General features: G+C 45.1%; 2 protein-coding genes across 2 annotated transcripts; both read right to left on the reverse strand.

Moving 5' to 3' along the window:
• Positions 1-16,609: 16,609 nt before the first annotated feature.
• Positions 16,610-17,380, reverse strand: LOC135826781 (zinc finger protein 436-like). The gene has a single exon (XM_065339387.1). It carries the CDS (start codon positions 17,378-17,380, stop codon positions 16,610-16,612), a length of 771 nt encoding a protein of 256 aa, XP_065195459.1.
• Positions 17,381-21,580: 4,200 nt separating this feature from the next.
• Positions 21,581-23,871, reverse strand: LOC135826138 (zinc finger protein OZF-like). The gene has a single exon (XM_065338781.1). It carries the CDS (start codon positions 23,737-23,739, stop codon positions 22,258-22,260), a length of 1,482 nt encoding a protein of 493 aa, XP_065194853.1. The 5' UTR covers positions 23,740-23,871; the 3' UTR covers positions 21,581-22,257.
• Positions 23,872-27,891: the final 4,020 nt, after the last annotated feature.

Genomic DNA, 27,891 nt, shown 5'->3' on the forward strand with positions numbered 1-27,891 from the left:
ACCTGAGTGAGTTGTCATTTTTCATGCTTTCGCGCTGAATATTTCTTCGAGTTCACAGTGAGTTTTTCCAGGTAGCGCTCGGGCGCTCATACGGTAAGACGGCAAACTCCCCGGGCGATCACCAGGATTGCTAATCTTTTTGAAACTGACTGTAGGTCAATTGTGCCCAATTTCATAAGTCATGGACATATGAGGACCAGAAGAAAATTCCAGAAACAGTGTGGACGAAAGCCAACGACAATGCAAGAAAACAAGAAGACGACTACAGGAGATAACGAGGAAATGAAGCATACCCAAAGACTGTTCAGTTCAGCAATTATGTTTTTAACTTGAACAATACGCGAAAAGAGGCAACACAATATTAAAAATTTGAAAATAAATTTCGGATAAGACGGATAACGCAGAGCAATAATCTATAACAAAACAGATACCAGCATATGGCTATAAGAAAGCGAGTAGGAGCAGTTACAAAAGAAGATAAGGATTTGAGAATAGTAGAGAAAAGGAGAGATGCAGAAGGATTAGGGTGTTATCGTTTACAAATTCGATTAAGCTTATGACGTCTCAAACTTGATGCAGAATAAAATTCACAGGCACAACCATTACATACATGCCGCCGATGTCCCGTGTGAGTACTCTGGTGGTCTTGAAGGCATTTTAACCCCGTGAAAGACTTGCAACATTGTGCACATTTGAATGGCTTCTCTCCAGTGTGGATGAGGTGATGACGCAAAAGATTGGAACTGTGGCTGAACGACTTTGCGCAAACCTTACACGTGTATGGTTTCTCTCCAGAGTGCGTACGTTCATGAAGTTTTAGTCTCCAATTGTAACTGAATGACTTTTCACACTTCTTGCACTTGAAGGGTTTCTGGTTGTGATGCGTGCGTTCATGTCTAGCAAGACTAGACTGGTTAGAGAATGCCATTTCGCACAGCTTACATTTCACCGAGTTTCCTCCAGTTGGTTTGTGTGGTTTTTCAGTTCACCTCTGCATTGGGGAGATACCGAATTATCGCTAATATTTTGTTTAAGAAGTATTTTGACCTTCTTTTTGGAATCTGTTGAGTTTCTCGATGATCTTGATAGTTCTTGTACTAAGATTGAAGTTGACTTGGTGTTTGATTACTGTACTGCTTGATGTCTGAATTCCAATTTTTTCTATTTTTTCTTTTCTTTTCCTTTCCTTTCCACTTATTCCGTTATCGGCCCTCTTAAGAGTTGTGTGTATCACTGTTGAGGCATCCGATGGTAAATAAAATAAATACTACTACTACTATTACCTATACTCTGTTGGTTCAGGTCACAGTCAACAGAATAGATCGACGATTCGTCATTAGGTGAGTCACGTGTCTCTTCTGGAGCGGCGTAGTGGTCTGGACCAGTTAGGGAAGACCGGACTTGTGGAATAGATGTGGGGAGATATCGTTTTCGCATTCTGTCTGTTGACGTAGGCGGCTCCAAGTCAGTGTTGCAAGAAGCTGATGCTGAAGCTTCAGCCGCTTTTTGGTTCTTGCTCTCTACTTCGCTACGTGGTGTAGCGATGACGACTGGCTCAGGAAGCAGACAGAAATCGACTGGAGAATAGCCGTGATGTGAATTGTCCAGCCTGGATATCGAGCTATGCCGTTGTGGATAATCCACAGAAGACGTTTCAGAGGTCACTATGTTATTTCCATGATCTATCGCAGTGTGTTGACGCGTGACACTTGGCTCACCATGGTGATACGAAACATGACAAGGCGGAAACCCGCACGGCACTGGCGTTTTACTTGTCCATATCACTAATGGTGCAACATTGATAATTCATCTGAATCCAAACTGCTCTCAGACGTCCAGTCCGCATCATGCTCCATTTTTAACGGAACTCCAGCGTCTTCTATGTTGATCGACCGAACAGTCAAGAGCACGGCCAAAGTCAGCAACAGACGATATCTTCAAGCTTGCCGAATAATGAGTTCAAGCTCTATGAGTGATGACAAGCTGGATATGTTCACATTAATACAGTTCTCACTTTAATACTGCAGTAACAAAATGTGAGGAAGGAGGATCACGTCCTATTTGGGTACATGGGATGGAATATTAGCTGCGCAGAGTTTGCTTAACCCTCACAGGTGAGATATTCATGACGGACTTGTGCCACTGTGTGGAAATTCGGGTACCAGCGACATTATAAGTTTTATTCAACAGAAATGGACGATAACTTCAAGCATGCTGTATAATGATTGTAAACTCTATGGGTGATGACAAATTGGATTTCTTCAAATTAATATTGTTCTCACGTACTGTATTAACATCTCTTAGGAAAGGTCACCTCTGATTTGGGCACCTGTGCTGGTATTTGAATAACTTAATTTGTGGTAATACCTCGCAGGTGGGATAATCATGTCGGACTTGTCAAGTTTGGTTGGAATTTCACGATATTTCAAGTTTTATGCTAAAACCGCGATATGTGAACACGCTCTAGCCACTGACGATCGGTTTTGACAGGATCTTTTTCCTGTACTCCGGGTTTCAACTAACTACACGGTACACTTTGTTGTGTGTAAGACAGATCTGCCGGGTCGAGTATCTGGCTCTCTGGTTGTTGTGATAAATGCGTCAAAATGGCTGTGAAGGCGCATTACTTCCTGAGACTCTAATAGTCGATTGCTCAACCTCACACTGATTGCATGCAGTAGAGTAAGGTTTGTCTCACGTCTTTATTTGTCTCACGTCTTTAGAGAGGCTTCCTGGTACGAGTCATGGTGGTGACAGTAAATTTTGGTTCTTCAGGCCTTTCACCTTTCCCTCGAACGAATGAATGCTTTGTATGTTGGAGCTTCCCTCGTGCGGCATTGCGCGGGAAATGTGTGGGTTACATTGAGAACTCCGTCCCACCAGCCAGTGCGAATTCACAGGAAGCGGGAGTTTTCGAAGTCAGAGGAACATGTTGAACGAGCGCTGCTTGGACGACCACTACACCTTAGCTCAGTGTTAGAGCATTGCTGGATATTATCGAGTTTCCAGGTTCTAGTCTTGATCAGGACACTCAATTTTACCTTTCGTACGTTTCCATCAAGCAAATGAACATTGAGATAGTATTATGAGATGTGACGAGTTTTGACAAAGATTAGAACAGGACTTTACAATATTACACGTGGGACCAAAGATAAACACAGACCGACTATAATTATAGCATTATACCCGAATTTGAAAAGAGCAGGGTTCCTCCTCAACATTAAATATCCATACAAGGCGTACGTGCTCTGGAGGTAGAATACTAGCGTGCGACATTCAAAAGGACTGGTTTATCCGCAATCGAAATACGTTACGTCTGTGTAAGACGTGCAAAGGACAACTTGGAATGAAACAGCACATATCAACTGGAATACAAAGATACAAAATAATGTTTTGTGATTTTACATGTTATTATTGGTGGCGTCAGCGTGTATGCAAGCAGCTGCCTTGGAATGGAGATCAGATTCGTCTTTTATTAGCACACAAATTACTCCCAGTTCACAACGAACATGAAAAACTAATGTTTAATTAAGGGTGTTGGTATGTGCTTAGTTTTTCAAAGTGTGTTTTCGCGATGAAATATTTGCAACGATCGTGGACACATCATCACTTTCTCTTAGGGATGGATTCGTGCATGAACTGTGAGGTTGTATTTCCGATTGAATGACTTTCCACATTCCTTGCACAAAAATGGTTTCTCTCTAGTATGAATTCGTTGGTGATGTGTAAGAGCTGATGTTTGCTTGAATGCAGTACCACATTGTTGACACTTGAAAGGTTTCTCTCCAGTATGGATGCGTTGATGATTTTGGAGATGTGATGAATGTCTGAATGCCTTGCCACAAAATTTACAGTTAAAAGGCCTCTGTCCGGTATGCCTACGTTCATGAACTCGTAGGTTGCGATGGTGGGTAAACAATTGATCACAGTGATCACACTTAAACCGCTTCTCCCCGGCATGGATACGTTCATGAACAGTAAGATAAGATTTACAACTGAATGACTTAGCGCAGTATTTGCACGTAAAGGGTTTCTCTCCTGAGTGAACACGTCCATGACGGTTAAGAATATATCGCGTATTGAAGGTTTTATCGCACACTTTACATGTCAAAGAGTTCTCTTCTCGATGTGTACATTCATGAGATGTCAAACAAGATTGAGCAGGAAATAATTTATCGCTATACTTACACTTAAGCGGCTTTTCTCCAGGATGTGAATGTGCTCAATCAAGCGTATCATGCTGGGGATCGAGTGACTTATCTGTTTCTTTGCTGAGCGACGTTTCAGGTGGAGTAAGGTCAGTTTGAAGTTGACAATCTTCCTCAAAAACCCACTCAGAGGTGGGGATATTGTTCAGTGTTTGACGATCGTGATGTCTGGGATCCTCAGATATGCTAGACGGTCGAGGAGATACTGGAGAGCGTCTGATTGTGTGAACGTCCACATCGGCCGACTTGCTTGAGTAGGTGCTATCTTCCGAGTCGTACGCTACGTGCCCGTGGCCTGTGTAGTGATCTGAAACCGAAAGGGGATAGTTCACAGTTTGGTTACTTTTGTCTTGCGATCTTTTTTTAGTGTCCACTGCCGGTGTAATGGGATTAGAGCATGGGTTTTCAACAGCTGTTGTTGAAACTTCAGTAGCGTTTGTATCTTTGCTCCTCTGGAACTCTGGTATTTGCTCCATGAAGTCTGCCACATTCTCCAGCAAAGGATGATCTTGAAGGGCACCGGAGGTAGATGGTGATGTGTTCCAAGAGCTGAATATGGCTCGCTGGGGAGCATTATATGCGTAGGAGAAGTCAGAGGTCGCTACTTGATTGCCGCTTTCAGCATTTGCGTGGTGATGTGCTCCATAAGATGCGCCGTAGGATGCTGCTATATGTGGCAGTGGAGGGCCCGCAGTAGACCGTTTGCTGGTCCATATCACTAATGGTGGCAGAGGTGAGAGTGCATCAGAGTCCACGCTACTCTCCGAACTCCATTCACAATCATCCATGATTCACTTACTACACAAAGTCTCAAAACCGTAATTTTCCTTCCAAGCACACAAAGTGTCCGACGGGAATGCCAATAATTCAAATAGCAAAAACTCGCCCTAGGAGGTAAGCTTTATAATCGGTAGCATCTGTGTTTCCCGAAATAAGTGGAGGAACATTCTGCTAATTCGTCACGTCAAACATCTATTTCTGAGCTTTATATTCAACTGACACATGGAGATCTTATCAGATCCTTCGCCTACGCATATACACCTACACGCATCAAAAATTCTACACACCCACATTCACACCCACATTCACGCACATTCACACACACACACACACACACACACACACACACACACACACACACACACACACACACACATTCACAAACACACACACACACACCTGTCCTGTCTTGTTGAGCCACTGCCATGAAGGTTACGTGGGCCCGGGAGGGGCAGCTGAGAGAGAGGAGGAGCACACAGCCCTGTGACGATCCAGGGAATGCGGTGAGCGAAATCGGCGGGAGCAGGCGCAAACACATGCGAACCCCTGACGGTCCTGAACGGTCGGACGAATACAAGTCCGTGAGCAGCGATCACGGGCGTGGCCACGTGTAGACGCAAAGCAGCGGGCACAAGCCTGGCAGTGAGCGACGCAGCACAGCGGAGAAGCAGGCAGCGGCAGCGGCAGGGGCGCACCGACTGCTGACTGGGGGTAAGTTCACTTGTGCCATGCCAGACCCCCACGGGACTTCAGCCAACGGCCACACTCTCCACACTGGGGGGTGCAAACTGTAGGTCGCAGGTGTAGCAGGTGACGGGAGGGGGGGATGCTGGGCATCTACGGCACACACACACACACACACACACACACACACGCACACACACACACACACGCGCACACACACACTTGTACTTGTACTTGCTCACTGCCAAAACTGGTCACGTGGGTCTCCCCGGGAGAGTGGAGAGAGACTCAAAAGGTATCTTGGAAAGATTACTCAATTGGCCATTGAACCACCCAACGGCCGACACCCCCTGAAATCCCCAAACTAGGGTGGACTTGAAATGATCCCACTTATGGGCTCACCACACCACACACATATTGTACAGTGTACAGAGCGGATGCAGTTTTGAGAGCTCTGCATCCTTTTGTGAATGTGGTAGTTTTTGGATCCTTATAAAGCATATCTAGGGCGTGCCCTTATAACCTTACCACCAATCATGGCGAGCACTGGTAACTCGAGACCCCGATGGATGGCACTGACCTCGGAGCAGATGCGAGAGAGGTTCGGGAAATTCGATTGCCCACTGGGGACCAAAGTGGTGGATGTCGCGAATGCACTGGGAGATGCTGGATACAACGACCTCACATCTGTTCAGATAAGTTCACAGCATGAGTGCATTGTAACCTTCATGTCCACTGCGAGTCTAGAGCGTGTTGTTCGGGAGGGCTTTTCTCTATTGGATAAGACTATTTTGGTTTCAAACGTACTGGATTCGATCCTCCAGCTGCATATATCTGACCTCCCTGTCTGGATCTCGGACATTGCATTGACGGACGCTCTCAAACCGTACAGTAGTCACAAAGCATGGCTTCGATGTTACAACCGGGGTACGCTTTTTAAGCTTCAAACTAGGGAAACAATGCCCCTCCATTCCATCCTACGTTCAAACGGCAGGGGGTCACGTCTTTGCCATACGGTATAAGGATCAACCACGCACCTGTAGGGTATGCGAGTCCCCAGGTCACCTGGCCGCGGACTGCCCCACCAGGCCACGCACCCCTCGTGGAACGTACGCTAACAGGGTCAAATCGGGACCCCAGAAAGGGCGCGAGGATCCGCCACTGCCTGAAAGCCTAGCCTCTGCAGTCAAATCGGGACCCCAGGAGGTCATCGGTTCAGACAAAGCGCGCGAGGATCAGCCACAACACGAGAGCCTGGGCGCTTCTCCAGCTGGTCAGGTCGACTCGAGACCCCTGGAGGAGGGCACGGGTACACATGGCAGTCAAGACTCAGCTTCTGCCGTAACTGTCAAAATGCGACCTGAGCATGATAAACAAAGCAACCACGTGGAACTTGACCTGACTCTGTCTCCTGACAGCAGCTGGGCCGAGGAGTCGGACTGTCCACCTGAGGGGAAACTCTCAGGGGGCGATGAGGCTAGAGCATTGGCGATATTGGCAGACTGCTTCCACAAGAGGCCGCGGGAGTCGACCTCCCCATTGGTAGTTTCTAGTGATAACCAGAGGAAGAAGAAGGCGAAAAAGATCACTGCGTCAAGCAATAAGCAGATAACTTGGCGCAGATAACATCTTCTCCCCCGGTGTAGCCCTAGGTATACAAACACAATCTGGTTTTCCCTGTCCTACTTCAACCTTGTGTCTTCCTCCAGCTTCCTCATTCTTATCTTTAGCTTGATCCTTTTAGGTATTTCATTAGATTTTAGGACCCTTAGCAATACATGTAACTACGCACCCGCTTACGCCAAATGTCCCTCCCCTTTTTTAATTACTTCCTCCTGCAATGAAGGGTAGCAAGCATCTTCGCATCCTCTGCACAAACGCTTTCGGCCTAGCCAGCAAACTTCCCGACCTACAGCACGCACTCCTGCAGCATCAGCCCGACGTAGCAATTGTGACAGAAACGAAGTTCACTGCGGAGAAAGTGCTTCCCTCTGACATTAGCTTCCCTGGATACAGCTCACCACTTCGGTTGGACAGAACGGCACAAGGGAGAGGGTAGCCATCTGGGTGAAGTCGTCACTCCCCTCCATGCTCATCCCTGAACTCATGTCCCCCCCCCCCCCCCACATGAGATCATCTGGGTTTCTCTCCAGCTGGCCCCAGGTCTCCGCACCGTCTTGGGAGCAGTGTATCGGCCGGGGTCCTGTGCCCCTGGCGATCTTACCTTAATCGATCATCTCGACAACATCCTCCCAGAAGCTAGACACCAGGGCTCCCACATCATCCTAGCTGGCGATTTCAACGTGCACAACCGGGCTTGGCAGAACAGCTTGAAAACTACGCCTGCAGGCGAGGCTCTCGAAGATACCTGCGCTGCCCATCTTCTTGTCCAGCATGTCACAGTACCGACTCGTGGAGACAACCCGCTAGATCTCATAATGTCAACGTTCACGTCCCCAGTAACTACACGTATACTTCCGCCCCTCGGTCGATCTGACCATGCAGTTGTACTGTCACACTTTTCTTCCGTGCTCCCTAGACGTGAACCCCCTGTTAAGCAAACAGTATTTTGCTACAACAGGGCAGATTGGGATCACCTCAGGGCGCACCTTCGCAACGTGGAATGGGGTGATATCATCACGGAGGACCCAGAAACTTCCTGTGAGCAGGTTACCGCTTCGATTACTGCAGCTGTTGCACAGTTTGTCCCATCCAAAGTCCTGGAAACGGGGCCTTCCGATCCGGTATGGTGGACGCCTGAATGCACCCAGACGGAGAGGGAGAAGGAGAAGCGCTGGCGCGACTGGAGAAAACACCCTTATGACCCAGCACTTCAGCAGGCATTCACCGATTCCGTGACTGTAGCGATCGCCACCCAGTTCCGATCACGACGTGCAAAGGAGGACAGCCTCCGTCGCAGCCTCTCAACTGGGTCCCTCAGAGACAAACAGTGGTGGAGGAAGTTGAAGAACGCTGCTGGCAACCGCACACAGCCCGAAATTCCCCTAGTTGTCGACTCTGAGGGCCGCGAGTGGGCAACGAGCTCAGAGAAAGCAGAGGCATTCGCTCGCTTCTTCTCGAAGAAATGTAGCGTTGCCGGTCCGGACCTTGTGGAGGCTGACCTACCGGACCCTGCTCCCTCGGAGGCTCCACCTCTTCGCACCATCCGCTTCCGCCCACAGGCTGTCCGCCGCCTCCTGGCAAGGCTCGACGTCTCCAAGGCTACCGGGCCTGACGGTATTTCTGCTGGCGTCCTGAAGGAATGTGCTCATGAGCTCGCAGAGCCACTGTCCAAGTTATTTGCTTTATGCTTCCGGTCTGGAGTGCAACCCAGGATGTGAAAGACGGCCAACGTGGTTCCGATCCACAAGCGATCTTCCCGCTCAACCCTTAAGAACTACAGGCCCGTATCCTTACTGTGCATAATCTCGAAAGTAATGGAAACTCTTGTAAACAGACACATCGTAAACTATTTTGAAGACCATCATCTGCTCACGTCGCACCAGTTTGGATTTCGCAGAGGCCTCGGAACATCGGACGCTTTGCAAGCTCTCCAAACTGCCTGGGCAAGCGCTGTGGGCTGTGGAGGGGCGGCTCGTATCCTTGCTGTGGACATCGCAGGAGCGTTTGATCGTGTCTCGCATGTCGGCCTCCTCCACAAGGTACGTAGCCTAGGCATAGATGGTCCGCTTCAGAGATGGCTGGCGTCATACCTGGACACCCGTTCCCTACAGTGCCTCGTTGGAGGGCAGACGTCATCTAGGTATACGACCTCCGCTCGAGTCCCCCAGGGAAGCATCCTTGTACCAACGCTTTTCCTGGCCTACGTCAACGACGCGCCAGATGTTCTCGCTGACGGCGCCAGCTTGGAAGCCTATGCTGATGATACAACTTTGTACAGCTTAGTCACCTCCCAGCAGACCCCGACAGTCGCCGCGCAGTCACTGCAGGTGTCCGTTGACCGACTGCACGAGTGGGGTCGTACATGGAAAGTGATGTTTGAACCGACCTAATCCCAGGCCATGACAGCCACCCTCAGACGCACCGGCTTAGATCTCCCCCCACTCCTGTTTGGTGGCACACTGGTGCCCGAGACAACCACCATCACCCTCCTTGGTGTGAAGGTGGACGCCAAGTTAACCTTCAGCGATCACCTACGCTCCGTAGCCACCCGTGCACGCCAACGGCTTGGGGTCCTAAACAGAGCCGCCCACATACTCACCCCCGCCGGCCGGACGACCGTATGCAAGGCGTTCGTACGACCAGTCATGGAGTATGCGCCTCTTGTACGGATGGGAGCTGCGCAGAGTCACCTCCAGCGTCTGAACAATGTTCAGCGCCACGCGCTTCATGCTATCGGCCCTGGGGCACACCTACCCAGCCTGGCCATCCGCCACACTGTTGCCTCGCTTGCCTGCCTGTCCAAGCTGCACTACTTGCCTGGTCCTCCGCAGCTGCTCTCTGTGTTGCCACCGAGCCATATCATCTCTACCAACCCCAGAACTCGCAGCGAGCACGGTGCTGTCAGTGGCCATGACCACCAGCTCCAACACCAGCTGCCTGCATTTGCCCCGCTGGCACTGAAGCGCTCGTTCCCACACTGCAGCATCAGCGATTGGAACTCCCTCCCTGCCGCTCTCCTATCCCAGCCTCCCCACAGCAAGAGAATGCAATCATTCAAACCGAATGTTTACCGCCATCTTCGCAGCACAAACAGGCTCTGGGCAGTCGATTCCCTATGAATAGTATGACGCTAAGACAGTTTCTCCCCCACAATCGCTCGTGTTAAGCCTTGGGTTTTGCATCTTTCTCACCTGTACAGCTCAATCTTCTTCTTTTTTAATTGTTTTTGGTGCGTCTTTTTGGCCGTGACGCCGAGACCTCAGGTCGGCAGAGTCATCAATGCCCCACCATCACTGTTGCGTCTCGGTGCAGCGCCTGCTCATTAGTTGTCACGTTTGTCCTAGTCTCCGTACCATTGTCTTTCCTTATTCGTTTCGAGCTGGTTATGTGAACGTAGTAAAAAAAAAAAAAAAAACCTCAGTAAGTGGATGAGGACAAGGTGCAGAAAAAGGATTGATGGCATCATGGTATCCGTCCCGGGATCCAACTGCAGGTACTCCTGCCCCCAGTGAAGGTAATACTTGCTACTAGACACACACACACACACACACACACACACACACACACACACACACACACACACAAACACTATCCGTCCAATTTTGTCTTCACCTCAGCTCTTGTTTTGGGAATCGAAAGCTGAGATTTGTACTTCATTCGGACTCTACAGTACCGCACTTGGAATGTTGAAAAAGTGAGGCACTTTGTTGTTAGATATGTATTGAGTCATCGTTGAATGGAAGTGTTTTTGCCTACTGTGAGTTTAATTATTTTATGTAGGGACTGGGAAGAGCCTGGTATAATATGACATGATTAATTGTCTCTGATCATATCTCCACTATGACTATAGTGTTTACAAGAGAAGAAAGTACTAAGGAACTACAAGTTACGTTACTATGTCTGCTAACACCACTAGTAACTTGACGACCTTGCTCATGCGATAACATTACACGGGAGAGGTACTGGCGTTCTAAAACCAACTGCTAATCAATTTTGGCACGTCTTGGATATGCACTCCAACATGAAAGACGTGCCAGAGTTGATTTGCAATTAGATGTACAGAAGGTCAGAACCGTTGGTCTGTGTCGAGCACTGTAAAAGCTTAAGCTGTAAAAGCTTAAGCTGTTATAGCTTAAGCGGATCGTCAAGTTACGGGTGGTGTTAGTGGACACAATAGCGTAGCTTGTAGTTACTTGGCCCCTTTCTTTTCTATCAATTCATTCTTGGCTCTCCATCCGAGTCATTCATATTGGATTTGTGGTATCATCCCGTTATTGTGCTTGAATGAAATTAAGGTGACAATAGAAGTAAAGAAGATTTTAACGCAAAGGCTATTGATACCTTTTACACTGCGGACAAACAAAATAGTTGATAAATATGGTGGAGCTTGACTCGGGAGAATGAAATTGAAGACCATAATTATCAACCATAAGTACAGCTGCAGTGGTGTCTTCAATTTCATTCTCCCGAGTCAAGCTCCGTATGAAGATATCCAAGAAGAAGATTGCCTGATGAGTCCAGCGGGGACGAAACGTACGTCTCAATCGAGCTATGTCGTTGCTGTGTCATCATCTATGTGCCATGCGCTACTTGATGTACCAGTTTGCTATGCCGGATACCGCCAGCCATGCATCGACCAGGCGCTAGGCGCGAACTTATGGTGGTGGTGGTGAGAAGGATAGCTCTGTGCCAGAACTTTGCAGCCTAGAGTGTGGGCAGGCGTGTGCTTACCGCCATATTGCCAAGTGTGTCTTTACCACCATATTTATCAACCATAAGTACAGCTGCAGTGGTGTCTTCAATTTCATTCTCACAAACAAAATAAGTAAAAATATCACGTCCTGTATGTGTCACTTGACGTCATCTCTAAACAAAAACGCAACCTGCAAGGCAGGAAATTACACGTTTTTTCCTGAACGAAGAATCCGAAACTATGGTCACGTGACGTACGGAATCTATTGATTAATCTGTGTTACAGTGGAACAAGATAAGTATAGTTTGTTGTTACCCTGAGTTAGTATATTTTGTTGCTACTCTAAACTCGCAGGTTCATTACATTATAATTATAAGATTGCCACGTGATCACACTGTCATGAACATATAACTCTCAATTTAACCTCAAATGGGCGTGAAACCTGAAGTAGGCTGGTGCATCTGTAGGTAGGTGTATAAAACTCTGCATTATTCAAAATTGTGATTCTAGTAGGCAACGTTTCAACCTCACACTGGTCTGATGCCGTGGGGTAGGATATGTTTAACAGGCAACTTTTCAACCTCACACTGGTCTGATGCCGTGGGGTAGGATATGTTTTTCGAACTGAGATATCAAATAGAGCATCGCTGGCCATAGGAAAGGGTCTCTAGTTCCAGTCCTGGTTGTGATTGTCAATATTTTCTTCACACCTTCCCATCGGTACCTTGGTCTCAGACAAATGAATGCTTTGTTTTGTTGGGTAGCACGGCGTTCTACATTGTTTTGGAAGTGTGTGTAGGCCTTGACAGATAATGCTAGCATAATTTTTCGCATAATTCCTACCAAAATCAAATAATCGCATAATTCGAAGCAAATTGCATACGAATCGCATAAAATTGGAATAATCCGCCTGTTCGCCTCAAATTCCATACAGTTGTACATGTTCTACAAGTACAAGTACAAGTAGATGCACCGGGAAGTCGTAGGTTTACGACTCCCTTGAGAACATGTCCAGTCCACTACAATCAGTCACGGCAAGAGTACATAAACCAGAGTGTGCAACTGTGCATATCAGATCTGAAACAGCGCAGTTCGTGCACTACGTCACCCTGATGAGGTCAGCCAAGCTGCGATCGCGACGGCGTACAGATCAAATTTTCATGTTTCATAGCCCGGAAATCAGCCAAGTTTGCTTGATTTTAGACGTCCTGTTTCAGGATTTCGGTGTTTTGTGTAACTGTGTACACTGCGTACATCCACCGACAAGTAAAGTCACCAGGCTATCCGTATCAAAAAACCGAAATCAGGACAAACTCAGTGACCTGCACCACCGCGACTGGTTACGCAACTTTTCACCGTACCTGTGGCTTACCATGCCGTCAGAAATGACGTACTGCACGCATTACGCTCCAACAGGAACCATCCCGAGTTGCACACTCTGGTTTATGTACTCTTGGTCACGGTCGTAGCTAGGTCGGACGGTGCGTTGACCCCGTTGAACTTTTGCTACTACAGTACAACGCCCTCTAAAAAAAATTCTGTTATTTTGCACAGAACGATTATACATTAGCATCACATGTACATATATGTGAGCATAATGCGGCGTAATATGATAGCTTTTAGCATAAAAATAGCATAATTCTGCAATGTTTTCAGCAATGCGAAAAGCAGAATTTCACGAAAATATTAGCATAATCTGTCAAGGCCTAAGTGTGTGGGTTACGGCGAGGGCTGCGAACCACCAGCCTGTGGCAAATCAAAGTAATCGAGAGTTTCGAAGTAAGAAGAAAATGTGGGCCAGTAGCTGCTTTGAAGACCACTGCAACATACCGTTGTATTAGAACAGTGCTTGATACATCTTTCTTCAAGCTCAACAAAATGTGAGTAGAGTGTCCCAGGTTTGAGTCCTAGTAGTGACCGGAAATTTTCCCGTTCACACATTTCCATCAAACAATTGAACAGTGAGATAGTTTTGACAAGGAGAAAAAACATTTTCCTACAATGTTGGACATGGGACCCAGGGTACATACATGCATAACAAGTATCAGGTGCGAACTAGAAAACAGCACAGCGCCTCCTCCAGCGAAAACATCCAAAAGCGGCATGCCTGCTCCAGAAGTAGGGTATCCGACTACAAAACTGGACTGATTAAACCATACAGGATTGTTAAACGAAATAGAGGTTTTACTGCATGGTAAATATGGAAACACTTTCCTTCTGTGTAAGAAGTGCAATGGATAAAAAGGAATGAACCAGTGGATATCAACAGGAATACAATGATAATGGTAATGTTTGTTATGCTACATGTGTTGAAATTGGCATAGAAGCAGTGAACTTAGCGTCGACATCAGATTGGGCTGTAAAAGACATTTACGCTATTTGTGTTTCAAAATGGACCCTACACTAACATTTTCCATAATCTTCAAAACAAGTCGCTTTCTGTGTACGGTGGTTGAATTTACATGGTCTTCCATGTGGTTTTCACATTGAAAGACCTGTCACGATAGCTGGCACTTGATCAGGTTCTCTAAGGGATTGATCCGTTCATGAACTGTTAGGTCGTATGTCTTAGTGAAAGACTTCCCACATTGCTTACACGAAAATGTTTTCTCCTCAATTATGAAGTCGTGGAGCCGTGGAGACAATAAGAACAAACTATCCCACGACAAAAGCATTAGTTGTCTGATGATTGCCTTAGCATTTAGCTACGTGCATGAAACGCAGCGTTACAACGTATGTATATATAATTAGTGGAACCATTCTTTTCGACCTTTGAGGTAGTGCCGGGTATACGTCACATGATCTACTACAGTCTGCCCAGTTCTCAAGCATTTGTATTGTTCTCTTGGTACCTCGACACGTTATAACTGTTGACTATTTCGGTGGAGCTAAATTTTAAGAAAGAATCAGATATAAGCGGAATGAACATATCGAGGTGTTAGAAATACCACATAATATCATGATACAAGTGCAATAAAACCACAAAAGGAAATGAAAAAGGTAACACGATTACGTAACCAAAGTTGAGAAACCACTGAACGAAGTGTCAACCTTCGTCGTCGTGTACTTGTATCATGAATATCCTGAGTTTCGCACGATGTAAAAACACCACATTTGAGTCTTAAACGTCATGTACGTTCCTTGCATCCCACTAAATTTTGTGCATTCGTAGGAAGCGAGAGTTTCTACATGTAAGACTAAAATGTTGAGCAGTGGCTGCTTGGATGACTAGTAGTGGTAGAGTGCTTAGTGGTAGAATATGGCTGGCCATAATCAATTGTATCAGGTTGGAGTCTTGGTGGTCCCAGTCATTTTCCCGGTTTCACATTTCCCTCGAACAAATGAACATTGAGGTATTCTTTTTATTAGAAGATTTTAAATGTTTTGACGGGGACTTGAACGGGTCTACACAAATAAGACCAGAGGTAGACATCTCCACACAGGAATAAAGTATCTCACATACAGCACAGCGTGTCTTCTAGGGAAAGGATCCATACCCACCACGCGTGCAGAAGAGTAAAGATGCGCGAAAAAGTACAGATTTTATAAACCACGAGCCACATGATCAGCTCAACTGTTTTTTTTGTGAATGGTAGATATGGAAATACGTATACGAAGTGCATTGAGTAATATATATTTTTTATTTTATTTATTTATTGCAACATCTCAAGACTCGGCGGAAACACCGGCCAATATTACGAGAGTGGGTGATTGCCAACCACGGCGATAGATAGAAATAAGGGGAGGGAAAAAGAAAGAGTAGCAAAACGAACAGCAACAACAACTCCGTAAAGAAAGATAATGTCAAATAAAAGCAGTGAAAAACACAGAGACGCAAAGGACATGTGGATAATGAGCTATGCATGTCGTAGTAAATAAGGGGCGCCACGGATCTTAAACAGGCGGAGTGAGGTATATGGCTAGGAACTGTACAATATATCAACTCTAAAACAATGATAATGAAAATGATTGTGATGGTACAAATATGTAAGTCAGCATGTAAGCAGTGGCCTTTGCGTGGAGTTCAGATTTGGCTACTTGCATTTCCAAAAGGGCCTACAAGTACATGTATAATGAACATTGTCCATAATTTGGAAAAGAAGCCTTTTGTTAATGTTCACATTTTGATAGTCCTCCAAGTGTGTTTTATCATTGACAGAATTTTATTGTTTCTCTCAGAGGTGGATTCCTTCATGTACTGTTAGATTAGATTTCCGAGAGAAAGACTTTTCACATATTTTACACTTGAACGGTTTCTCTCCAGTATGAATGCGTTGATGACCTGCGAGATTTGATGCACTTCTGAACGCCTCCTCACAAACGTTACATTTGAAAGGTTTCTCTCCTGTATGGACGCGTTGATGATCTGTGAGATGTGAAGGTTGTCTGAATGCCTTGTTACATTCTTTACACTTGTATGGTCTATCCCCAGTGTGGATGCGTAAATGAATTTTAAGATTGGAACGGGAGTGAAAACCTTGATCACAGTGATCACAATTAAACCGCATCGCTCCGGTATGGTACCGTTCATGAGTAGGGTGATTGGATTTATCACAGAATGATTTAACGCAGAACTTGCACGTGAAGGGTTTGTCTCCTGAGTAAACTCGAACATGGCGGACTAGAGAGATCGCCAATCGAAGACTTTATCGTACACTTTACACTTGAAAGGTTTCTCTTCTCGGTGCGTACGTTCATGAGATGTTAGACTGGATTGAGTAGAAAATGATTTATCGCAAAACTTACATTCATACGGCTTTTCTACGGGACGTGAATGTCTGTCATCAAGCATATCATGCTGGCGTTCAAGCGATGGCCCAGCTTCCTTGTAAAGCGAAGTTTCGGGTTGAGGGAAGTCAGCTTGAAGTTGATAATCTGCCTCAGAACTAGACTCGGAGACATGCTGATTGTTGTGCGATAGGCTAGACATCCTAAGATCCACTGGAACATGTTCGATATTGTGAACGTCCAGGTCGGCAGATTTGCCTGAGTATTCGCCATCTTCCGACTCATACCCAACGTGTGCGTGGCCTGTGTAGTGATCTGAAACAGCAACGGGATGGTTAGCAGTTTGGTTACTGTTGTCTTGCGATATTTGGCCATTGTCCATTGCTGATGTCATGGGATTAGAGCATGGGTTATCGTCAGTTGCTGTTGAAGGATCATTAGCGCGTGTATCCTTGTTCCTCTGGAACTCTGGTCGAGGTGGCCTGAAGTTGTCTGCTGCATTGTCCAGCCAAGGATGATCTTGAAGCACTCTGGATGTAGATGTTGGTGTGTTTGAAGTGATGAATGAAGAATGCTGAAGTGCAGATTTCGCAAAGGAGCCTCCTGAGGTCGTCTCTGGGTTACCGCTATTGGGGTTTGCGTGGTGATGAGCCGTGTAAGTCATACCGTAAAATGGTATATTTCGCTGTGGGGGATACCCAGTTGACCTTCTGCTGGTCCATATCACTAATGGTGGAAGTGGTGAGAGTGCATCAGAGTCGGCACTCACCTCCGAAGTCTAGTCACAATCATCCATGATCCACTTACTTCAACAATTCTTCCAAACGCAATTCTCTTGCCATGTAGGGCAAAGTATCCGAATTCAATACCAATAGTCCATAGAGCAGAAACAACTCATGCTAGGAGGTTAGTATTGTAATCAGTAGCAACTGTGTGTCCCGAATATGTACATGAACACTTTGAGATAATTTGTCACGTTGATGTCTATTTCTAGGCCAATACATTAACGAGCTGCTCTATAATTATCACTAACACGACCAAATACTTAACAATCAGCTCATGCGATAAATTTGCACGACCTTATCACGAGAGGATGGCGAGAGACATGGCTTAGCATCATAGAACCCGTACATGGTGGCGCAAAACAAAGATCCTTTGTAATGTGAATCGCCCGTCTCCGGTTATCCCTGACCTCTACCATGACAACCAAGCCTACCCAGCCACGAGTAATACGGAAAAGACGAATCTCCTAGCCAAAGTGTTTGCGAGCTACAGCCAGGCGCCAATGCTAACACCTGACCTGCACTCAGCTGGTATTTTAACACCCACGTCCACTGTGAAGTTCTCCATACAACCATTCTCTGTGCAGTCCGTATTTGACACGCTATCCAGACTTCCCATTCAACGTAAAACTGCTGGACTGCTGAACAACCGCATCCTCCGTGAAACAGCTGAGGTCACGTCACTGTCTCTTTCCGCCCTTTTCAACCGCTGCTTGCTGTCCAGTACTCAGCCCAGGGAGTGGAAATCTGCCGTTGTTGTACCTGTATTCAAGGGAAAAGGTAATCCTTCTCACCCAGTCAATTACCGTCCTATATCGCTGTTAAATGCAGTTGCCAAATTGTATGAGTCTATGATTAGCCGTCAGTTTTATTCATTTGTTGAGAGCCATAAAATCATCAGTTCCAGCCAGTTTGGCTTTTGTAGAAAAAGGTCAACAGTTGACCAATTGGTACAGCTTACCTCAATTGTTTCGCGTGCATTTGACTCTAAGTCTTCTTGTGACCAGCTGTTCCTTGATTTTTCTAAGGCCTTTGACAGAGTTAGTCATCACTTAGTTATTCAATCTGTTTCAGGTTGGTGTTCTCTTTCTGCCTGTTCTTGGGTGAAGGACTTCATCAGTGATCGTAGTATTTGCGTTCGCATTGGCCAAACTCTTTCTGACCCTTTGCCCATCACCGCTGGCGTACCCCAAGGTTCCCATCTCGGCCCGCTTCTTTTTAACCTGTGCATCAACTCCTTTCCTGATGCCCCTGCTTCTAGTACCCTATCCCTTTTTGCTGATGCCTCTAATTTAATTCTTGTTTCTCCAGCAAACACCTCACTTCCTATCCATCATGCATTGCTCCAGACTGACATTGATAAGTGTTGTCAATGGTCATCAGCTACTGCCATGACGTTTAACACCAGTAAATGCGTCCACCTACCCTTTCAAAAATATGCATTAGCCCCCGGCCCGTCATCCCCCTTGACAACGAACGGTGTGCCTATTCAGAAAGGTGATAGCCACTGTCATCTCGGCGTGACTATCACTCCTTCACTAAATTTTTCTGACCATATAAAATCTATCACCCATAAGTTTCGCAGTCGTGTTTTTCTGTTGTGCCATATGGCCCATTTCCTTCTGCTTCAACCGTGAATTTGCTCTACAAGTGTTACGTACGACCACTGTTAGAATACGCAGTCCCTGTCTGGTCATTTGCCGTATCCCATTCAGATTCGCTTACGTGAGACCGACTGCAAGCCGTTGCTGCTCGTTCATATCTGCTTTGTAAGACCCGGCACCCTCCTGAGTGGGAAACCCCGAAGCAGATTCTTAATCGTACTTGTGACTGGTCATCCCTGAAGTGGCGTCGTCAGATTCTGTCCTTGCTGTATTTTCATCATGTCTTTTACCAGTTTCCGTCTTTGCTAATTCGTTTCAAATTCAATGTATCCCTTAGCTGTCGTCACCCGTCCTCTATAGTTTTACCTCGTTCTGGCGCCCATTTCCTTAAATCCCCTCTCTTCAGTTTATCTGTGGAATGGAACAAACTTCCAGAACACATCCGCTGCGTTCAGTCCTCTGTCAATTTTCGCATTGCTCTAAAGGCTCATTACTCTCAGCATAGATATTCTCTGACTGGAATTCCGAACTTTTCCGTTTGAGAAATTTTTTTCCTTGAAATTAATCCTTGCTGGTTTTTTTTCATCTAAATGTCCCGCTATTATCTGCAGAGGTGATTTCTTCCCTCGTCGATTTCTTTCCTGCTTTTACCCCTCGATATTTAGGTACTTGTTTCCCTTCTTCCCATGCTTCATCTTTCACTCTCCTCTCCCCCATTTCCCCATTTTTCTTGCGATATTTATGTGGGAGACTTCCGTGATAAGCATCCATTTGCTTTTGGAGAATCCTTTTAAATAAATACAATACAATACAATTTAGCGACGTTATACCGTAAATCGTAGTTCCTTGGTCCTTTTTATTTCCTATAAATCTATAATTGATTCTCTATCCAAGTCGATCATTACATTTAAGTGACACATTATGATCTTTTCACCTCATGAGCTCGCGCCCGGTAACACACACATGCACACTCACACAAACACACACCCACTCCCCACACACAAACACACACACACTATCTCTATTTCCATATTTTTCTTCACCTTAACGCTTGACATGGGATCAGCCAAGCTTCGTGTGGAGTCTGCAACACGTGACAAGAGGTGATGCAATCTGAGACACTTTGTTGTTAGAATCGAAAAACACAAAGTGTCTGCTTTGAACAGATTCATGGTTGATATGGTCTCCTGTGATATGGTCTAGGTAGTACCGGGCATCTGTTACACCCTGTTCTAAGCATAGATATGGGGCTCTTGCTAACTCGTCACGTTATAACTAACTGTTGACAATGTCGGTGGAGCTAAGTGTTAAAAAAGATATAAGCGAAATAAATAGCGTGAGTTCCACACTATGTACAAAAAGCACAATTAAAACAGGAAACATCGTGTACGTTCCTTGCATCCCACCAGCTTGTGTGGATTCACAGGAGACGTGAGTTTCTAAGTCTGCGGACAATATTGAACGGTCACTGATCGGATGACCACTAGTGGTAGAGTGCTGAGTTGTAGGGCATTTCTGGCCATTAGCGATTGTCACAGGTCACAGGATTGAACCTCCGCCCCAACACCATTAAAGCCTGGTTAGCTTAAAACATATAACAACGGATTCACCTCTCCATTTGTCAGAAAAGGCAGTTAGGACACAGTATCCTCTTTGAAAGATCCCATCGACACCAAATTTGGGGTGCTAGCTGTGCTAGTACTCGTCCAAGCTACATGTAGGTCACACGCTGCACTGCATGGCTCTATACTGCCTTCAAGACAGACGTCGTGCGCTATGTTTTGCTGCATAATCACAACATTATGGCACCCAACTCGTTTTGCTGAAAAGAAAACCTAATCTTGCTTGCCCTGTTGTGTTCTTCCACACAACAGATCGTGCTTCTGCAGTGTTTCTTTTCCCCCATCCCTCCCTATCCAACGTATTCAGACCATCATGATAATAATGGTAGGAACTGATCGAGTCCACTTTCACAACTGGTGTTATCTACATGTAGCCATTTCCTGTGGCTCTGCCTTGAGCTATATTACATCCATTAGCATTGCAGCTCTACGATGAGCTAACAGCAGCTCTACTTTGAGCTAACAGCAGCTCAAATTTGAGCTAACAGCATCTCTACTTTGAGCTTACAGTGGATCTTCTTTAGGGTATTAGCATCTCTACTTTGAGCAAACACTCTCACAACTGGTGTTATCTGGCCATTTTCTGCGGCTCTGCCTTGAGCTATATTACATCCATTAGCATTGCAGCTCTACGATGAGCTAACAGCAGCTCTACTTTGAAAGACGTCATAGTATCCGGCTACAATGGAGAAATAAACCGACTTTCACAGGGACAATCATACACACAAACGGACAAGCGCACACACACATGCAGAACAACGAAAGTAGAGTAAGAAATGAACGCATCTAAGAATTATCGGCTCGCATATCAGGTGAAAACATCACAGCAACACACCTACTAAACTACCATAATTATCGCGATAATATTATAATAAACAAATCACAATAATAAAAGTACAGTTTACGAAACCGATTGAACTCACTACGAAGATTTCAGCGCTTAGCATAGGTCGCAATTCTACACACGTCCAACTCCATTCTGTACATTCTCCTAACTCATTGACTGGATATGAACAGAAGGAAATTACTAGCACACCATCGAGCGTGTATGGTAGACAACGATAATGCAAGAAAAAAAGAAGACGACAACAGGAAAGTACGAGGAAAAAATTGCATATTCCCAGCAATATGTATTACGTTGTACGATACATGAAAAGCGCAAACAGAATCATAATACATGTGTTTGAAGAAATTTCAGGATATGACGGTGCCCCCAGAGCAATAACTATAACTGAACAGTTACCAAAAATGCCTATAAGAAAACGAGTGAGAGAGTTTGAAGCATAAACAAGGAATAATGTTTTAAACGCTCTTTGATAGGTTAAAAAGCATTTCCTATAATCTTGAAAACGATACTTCTGTTTTCGGTGTTTTGTATTTCCATGGTCTTCCATGTTATTTTTCGCATTGAAAGGCTAGTCACGATCACTTGTACTTGATCAGGTTCTCTCCAGGATGGATCCTCTCATGATGTGTTAGGCTGGATATCTTAGTGAAAGACTTTCCACATTCCTTACACGAAAATGGATACTCTCAAGTATGGATTCGTTGATGATTTTTGAGAGTTGACATTTCCCGAAATGCCATGCCACATACTTTACACTTGTATGGTTTCTCACCAGTATGGATGCGTTGATGCGCTGTGAGATGTGATTTCCTCGTGAATGACTTGTCACACAAGTTACACTTGTATGGTCTCTCTCCAGTATGGATACGTCGATGCACGGTTAGATCTGATTTCGTCATGAATGACTTCTCGCATGATTTACACTTGTGTGGTCTCTCTCCAGTATGGATGCGTCGATGCCGGGTGAGTTTTGATTTCGTCGTGAATGACTTCTCGCACGATTTACACTTATATGGTCTCTCCCCAGTATGGCCACGTTCATGATCTCTAAGATGGGTATTACGGCGAAACATTTGATCACAGTGACCACACCTGAACGGCTTCTCCCCGGTATGGATAAGTTCATGAACATGTAGGCCGTATTTGTCACGGAACGGCTTTCCGCAGTACTTGCACGGAAACGCATTGCCTACTGAGTGAAGTCGTGCATGACGGGTAAGATAATATTGCGTGCTGAACATTTTGTCACACTCTTTACACTTGAACGATTTCTCTTCTGGATGTGTACATTGATGAGAACTTAGGCAAGACGGAGTAGAAACAGATTTATCGCAATGCTTACATCTATATTGCTTTTCTCCAGGATGTAAATGTTCGGGATCAAGCCTATCGGGCTGGCGATCAAGTGACTTTTCACTTTCTTCGCAGAGTGTATGTTCTGGTTCGGGAAAGTCAGATTGAAGTTGACAAACTTTCTCAGAAAAAGGTTCAGACGTGTGATGAGTGTTGCTTCTTTCAAGATCGCGATGATCGGAATCCGCGGGTAGGCTAGCCACTGAAGAAGACACTGGAAAATGGCCAAAGTTGTGTACAAGCCTTGCGTGAACGTTCATACCAGCAGATTTGCTGTAGTTCTTGCTATATTCATTGTGAAACGCTACTCCCTCGTAGCCTGTGTACTGATCTGAAACGGGTTCGGGATAGCAGTTAACGGTTGGGGTACTGTTACCTTGCGAAATTTGATCCTTGTCCATTGCCGATGTCAAGGAATCCAAACATGGGTTTTCGACAGCTGTATTTGAAGTATCACTGGTCTTTGTATCCTTGTCCCTCTGGATTTCTGGTCGAGCTTCCCTGAAGTTATCTGTGACCATGTCCTTGGGTACATGATCTTGAGGAACACCGGCGCAAGATGTTCGTGATTTCCAAGGGCTGAATGCGGTATTCTGAAGACAAAACTGGGAAGAGGAGACTTCTGATGTGGCTACTTGATTACCACTATTGGGGTATACGTGGTGAAGGGCTGGATAACGAGTACTATAAGATGGTGCAGTTGGCGGTGGGGCACACGCGGTTGACCTTCTGCTTGACCATATCACTAATGGCTGCAGTGGTGAGAGTGCATCAGAGTCGTCACTCTCCTCCGAAGTCCAGTCAAAGTCGTTCATGATTTGCCTACTTCGAACAATTCTCACAACCGTAATTTTTCTTCCTAGCACGGCAAGGTATTCTTATCAAAACAACAAATAAAATGCTTGGAAGTAACAAGAAGTCAATTCAAATAGGAAGACAACACTCCCTAGTTGTAGCCATTAGTTTTGTAAGTAGTAAAGAGCTGGTGTTTCTCTTTAGTAATTGGAAGAACAATGTGCAAAGTCTGCACATCAACACAGTTCATATCTATTTCTGGCACTGAAATTATACCTAATTAAACAATATTATAATCTTGTGAAATCACGCGCATACACTCAATCACATACAAAGGATAATAGGAAAGCTGACAGGATCGCTTTTCTTAAATACAAAAACCCATCCCTCACCCATCTCTCTTATGTAGTTTTCACCTCCAATTCTGACTTGGAATCACACAATTTAAAACATGTGTGTCATGCCGAAGAGGAAAAGGATAGGATGAGGCGATGGTGTGAGTCTAGGCCGACTAGGGACACGTATGTGGGGAGATAAGGCATGAAGAGATGAGGTATGAAAGGATGCAGTATGAAGAGATGAGGTGTGAGGAGATGAGGTGTGGAGAGATGTGATACGATAAGATGAGGTATGAAGAGATGAGGTATGAAGAGATGAGGTACGAAGAGATGAGGTATGAAGAGATGAGGTATGAAGAGATGAGGTACGAAGAGATGAGGTATGAAGAGATGAGGTATGAAGAGATGAGGTATGAAGAGATGAGGTGTGAAGAGATGAGATACGATGAGATGTAGAGTTGTGAAAGTGTAATTGGGCGTTTTACACTCCTTACATCATAGAACAGCATTAGTGTCTAGACTAGACTTCACCATTCCCAGCCACTGGCTATGCAGCTCTGTTTTTGTTTGTGGTGTTGATAGGACGGAGCACAAAGGCCATACAAAATGTTCACGGTTCTTTTCCGCATCGGTAGGAACGCCACCACCCTTCATGGATCAAAGGCAATAATTATTATATTATTAGAAATTTCGGCTAATTTTGACAAGGACTAGAACGGGACTGTACAATACCACATATGGGATCAAAGTTACATACTGAAACAAAGGAACTCACATATTTTGAATCATGTGTGAACTCCCAAGCCGCACAGTGTATCTTCTAGAAGATGAAAGACATTTTAAAGAAAGAACTGTTTTTCTTTACCAAACAGTTGCTAATCCCTTCCCACTTTGTGTACGTGCTCTTCATTTTCTTTTTTCTCTTCTTCCGTGGTTGGTCTCACCCTCTTTCCAATTCAATTGGCTGTCTTGCAATGCAACGAGGTGCAGAAATAAATAAAATAAATAACATGAACCGCGCAATAAAATTGTTTCTCCTTGTTAATTTGGAAATACATTCCTATTGTGTAAGAACTGGAATGGACAACATTAAATTAAACTGTAGATATCAACTGCAATACAATAATAAGGATAAGGTTATTGATGTTACATTTGTTGACGTCAGCGTGTAAGCATTGAAATTTGCATTGAGACCAAAATGTAAGCAGTGAAATTTGCATGGAGACCTAAATTAATTAAACATTTAGAAAAACAAACGTTGGACTGTTAGTATTTGCATGGTCTTCAAAGTCTGTTTTCGCTTTCAGTGACTTGTCGCCAGCGCCGTCACTTGATTAGTTTGTCTCAGGAACGGATTCTTTCTTGGACTATTAGGCTGGAGTGTTTGGCCAAAGACTTTCAACATTCCGGACACTGAAAAGGCATATCTCCAGTATGAATGCGTTTTTGTTCTGTCTCGGCTTCAGTGGCACTTCAGTGCATGGAAAGGTGTGGAGGAGTAGGCACTATGACTCGATGTAGACGATCCAGTCACTGAAGTAGGATCTGCGTGTTGTGCAGCCCTAGATCCGTGAGCACTGGTCTTGGAAATGCCAGTCAGGAATGTGCCGCACGGAATCAATTTTAAGGACTCTTGACAAGATTCTATTTTTTACCTTATATTGCAGTTTAAAAAAAAATTATTAAGAAAGGGTTTGCTCCCCACACCGAAGCTCGCGCTATTCCGCCAACTTTACTTGACACTTGAATAGTGCGAGCTCCGGTGTGGGGAGCAAACCCTTTCTTACAAATCATCGCGGAAGTCGCAACCACTACTTCGTTTTGAAATTATTATTACTATTGACACACTTCAGGCTCATTACAAACATCTTGAAAGTTTTTGTCTTCACAAGTATACTTTAAAGCCTTCTCGTCAGGTGAAATACAGGCAAGGGAAAAGGAACAGGAACAGTAGAATAAATACAGTAAGAAGGTGGTTTGAGTTCTGGTATTGACAGTCAAATTTCCCGTTTACACATTTTCAGCAAACAAATGGACAGTGAGATAGTATTCGAAGAGCTTTGATAAGTAGTAGAACGTTACTATACAATATGACACTTGGGATCATTGGTACCTACATGAATAACATTTTAGCGTCATGTGCAAACCTGCAAACAGTAGAGTACCTCTTCTAGCGAAAAGATCCGTTCCAGGCATGCGTGCTCCAGAAGTAGGATTTCGGTTATACTGCGTGAGGAACGTTTAGCGCAATTGAGTTGCATGGTAAATATGGAATAAAAAACGTTCGTCTGTGTTAGAACTGCAATGGAAAGCAAGAAATGAAAGAGTGTATATCAACTGGAATACAATGACAATGATAATGTTTTGGATGTTACATATGTTTAAGTTAGCATGTAAGCAGAGACCTTTGCATGGGGAATGGATCGAGTTTAAACGACATTTATGCTATTTGCGGTTAAAAAGGGGCCCGTGAGTGGCATTTCCATAATCTGGAAAAAATCTTTCTGTTTTACGGTGTTTTCATTTCCATGGTCTTCCATGTTGTAATTAGAACCTGCGACTCTCCCTGACACTTGATCAGGTTCTCTGAGGGATAGATTCACTCATAAATTGTAATGCCGGGTGTCATAGGGAAAAAACTTTCAACATTGCTCACACGAAATTGTTTTTTCTCCAGAATGGATTCGTTGATGATTTACGAGAGGTGACATTTGCCGGAATGCTTTGCCAGATACTTTACAGTTGTATGGTTTCTCTCCAGTATGGATGCGTTGATGCACCGTGAGATTTGATTTCGTCTTGAATGACTTGTCACACAAGTTACACTTATGTAGTCTCTCGCCAGTATGGGTACGATCATGAGCTCTAAGTTGGGTATTATCTCGAAAAATGTGACCGCAGTAACCACACCTGAACGGCTTCTCCCCGGTATGGACCCGCTCATGAACATTTAGAGCAGATTTGTCACCGAACGGCTTGGCGCAGTATTTGCATGGAAACGGTTTCTTTGCAGAGTGAACTCGTCAATGACGGGTAAGATCAGATCGCGTGGTGAACGTTTTATCACACACTTTACACTTGAACGATTTCTCTTCTGGATATGTACATTCATGGGAACTTAGGCAAGACTGAGTAGATAATAATTTATCGCAATGCTTACATTTATAGGAAAACATGGATGCAGTGAATGGGATTTTTGGTCTTTGATCACTTGCTGGTGAGCTGATCTACTCACCTTCCACCGCTTTAGGAGCTGCATCTGCGCCTTGATCCTTGAAGGGTGGTGGCGTTCCTACGGATGCGGAAAACCCGGCTTCCAGCCGAGTCTCACGCGAACCGTGAAAAACGTTTTTCCACCAGGATGTGAATGTCCACGATCAAGCGAAACAGGCTGGTGATCAAGTGACTTCCCGGTGTCCTCGCAGAGTGACTTTTCCGGTTGACGATGGTTAGTTTGAAGTTGGCAAACTGCCTCAGAAAGGAGCTCGGAGGTGTGATGATTGTTGATCGATCGTGGTTCTTGGGATCCTCAGGTAAGATAGCCACTTGAGAAGACACTGGCACATGTCCGGTAATATGTACACTGGGGCCTCCGTTAACGTTAACATTGCCAGCATTGCTTGAGAAATTGCTATATTGCGAGTCTAACGCTACGTCATCACTTCCTGTGTAGTGATCTGAAACGGGTACGGAATAGTTTACAGTTGGATTACTGTTGTCTCGCGTACATTGATCGTCGTCCATTACCAATGTCATGGGATCCAAACATGGGTTTAAAACAGCTGGGGCTGGATCCTCAATGGACTTTGTATCTTTCCCCCTTTGGATTTCCGG

This window comes from Sycon ciliatum, chromosome 10 (assembly GCF_964019385.1).
Source record: "Sycon ciliatum chromosome 10, ocSycCili1.1, whole genome shotgun sequence".
Classification (NCBI taxonomy): Eukaryota; Metazoa; Porifera; class Calcarea; order Leucosolenida; family Sycettidae; genus Sycon; species Sycon ciliatum.

Excerpts from the sequence above, each read along its gene's own strand:
- LOC135826781 (XM_065339387.1), bottom strand. The coding sequence starts at position 17,380 with ATGACTTACACGGCTCATCACCACGCAAACCCCAATAGCGGTAACCCA.
- LOC135826138 (XM_065338781.1), bottom strand. The coding sequence starts at position 23,739 with ATGAACGACTTTGACTGGACTTCGGAGGAGAGTGACGACTCTGATGCA.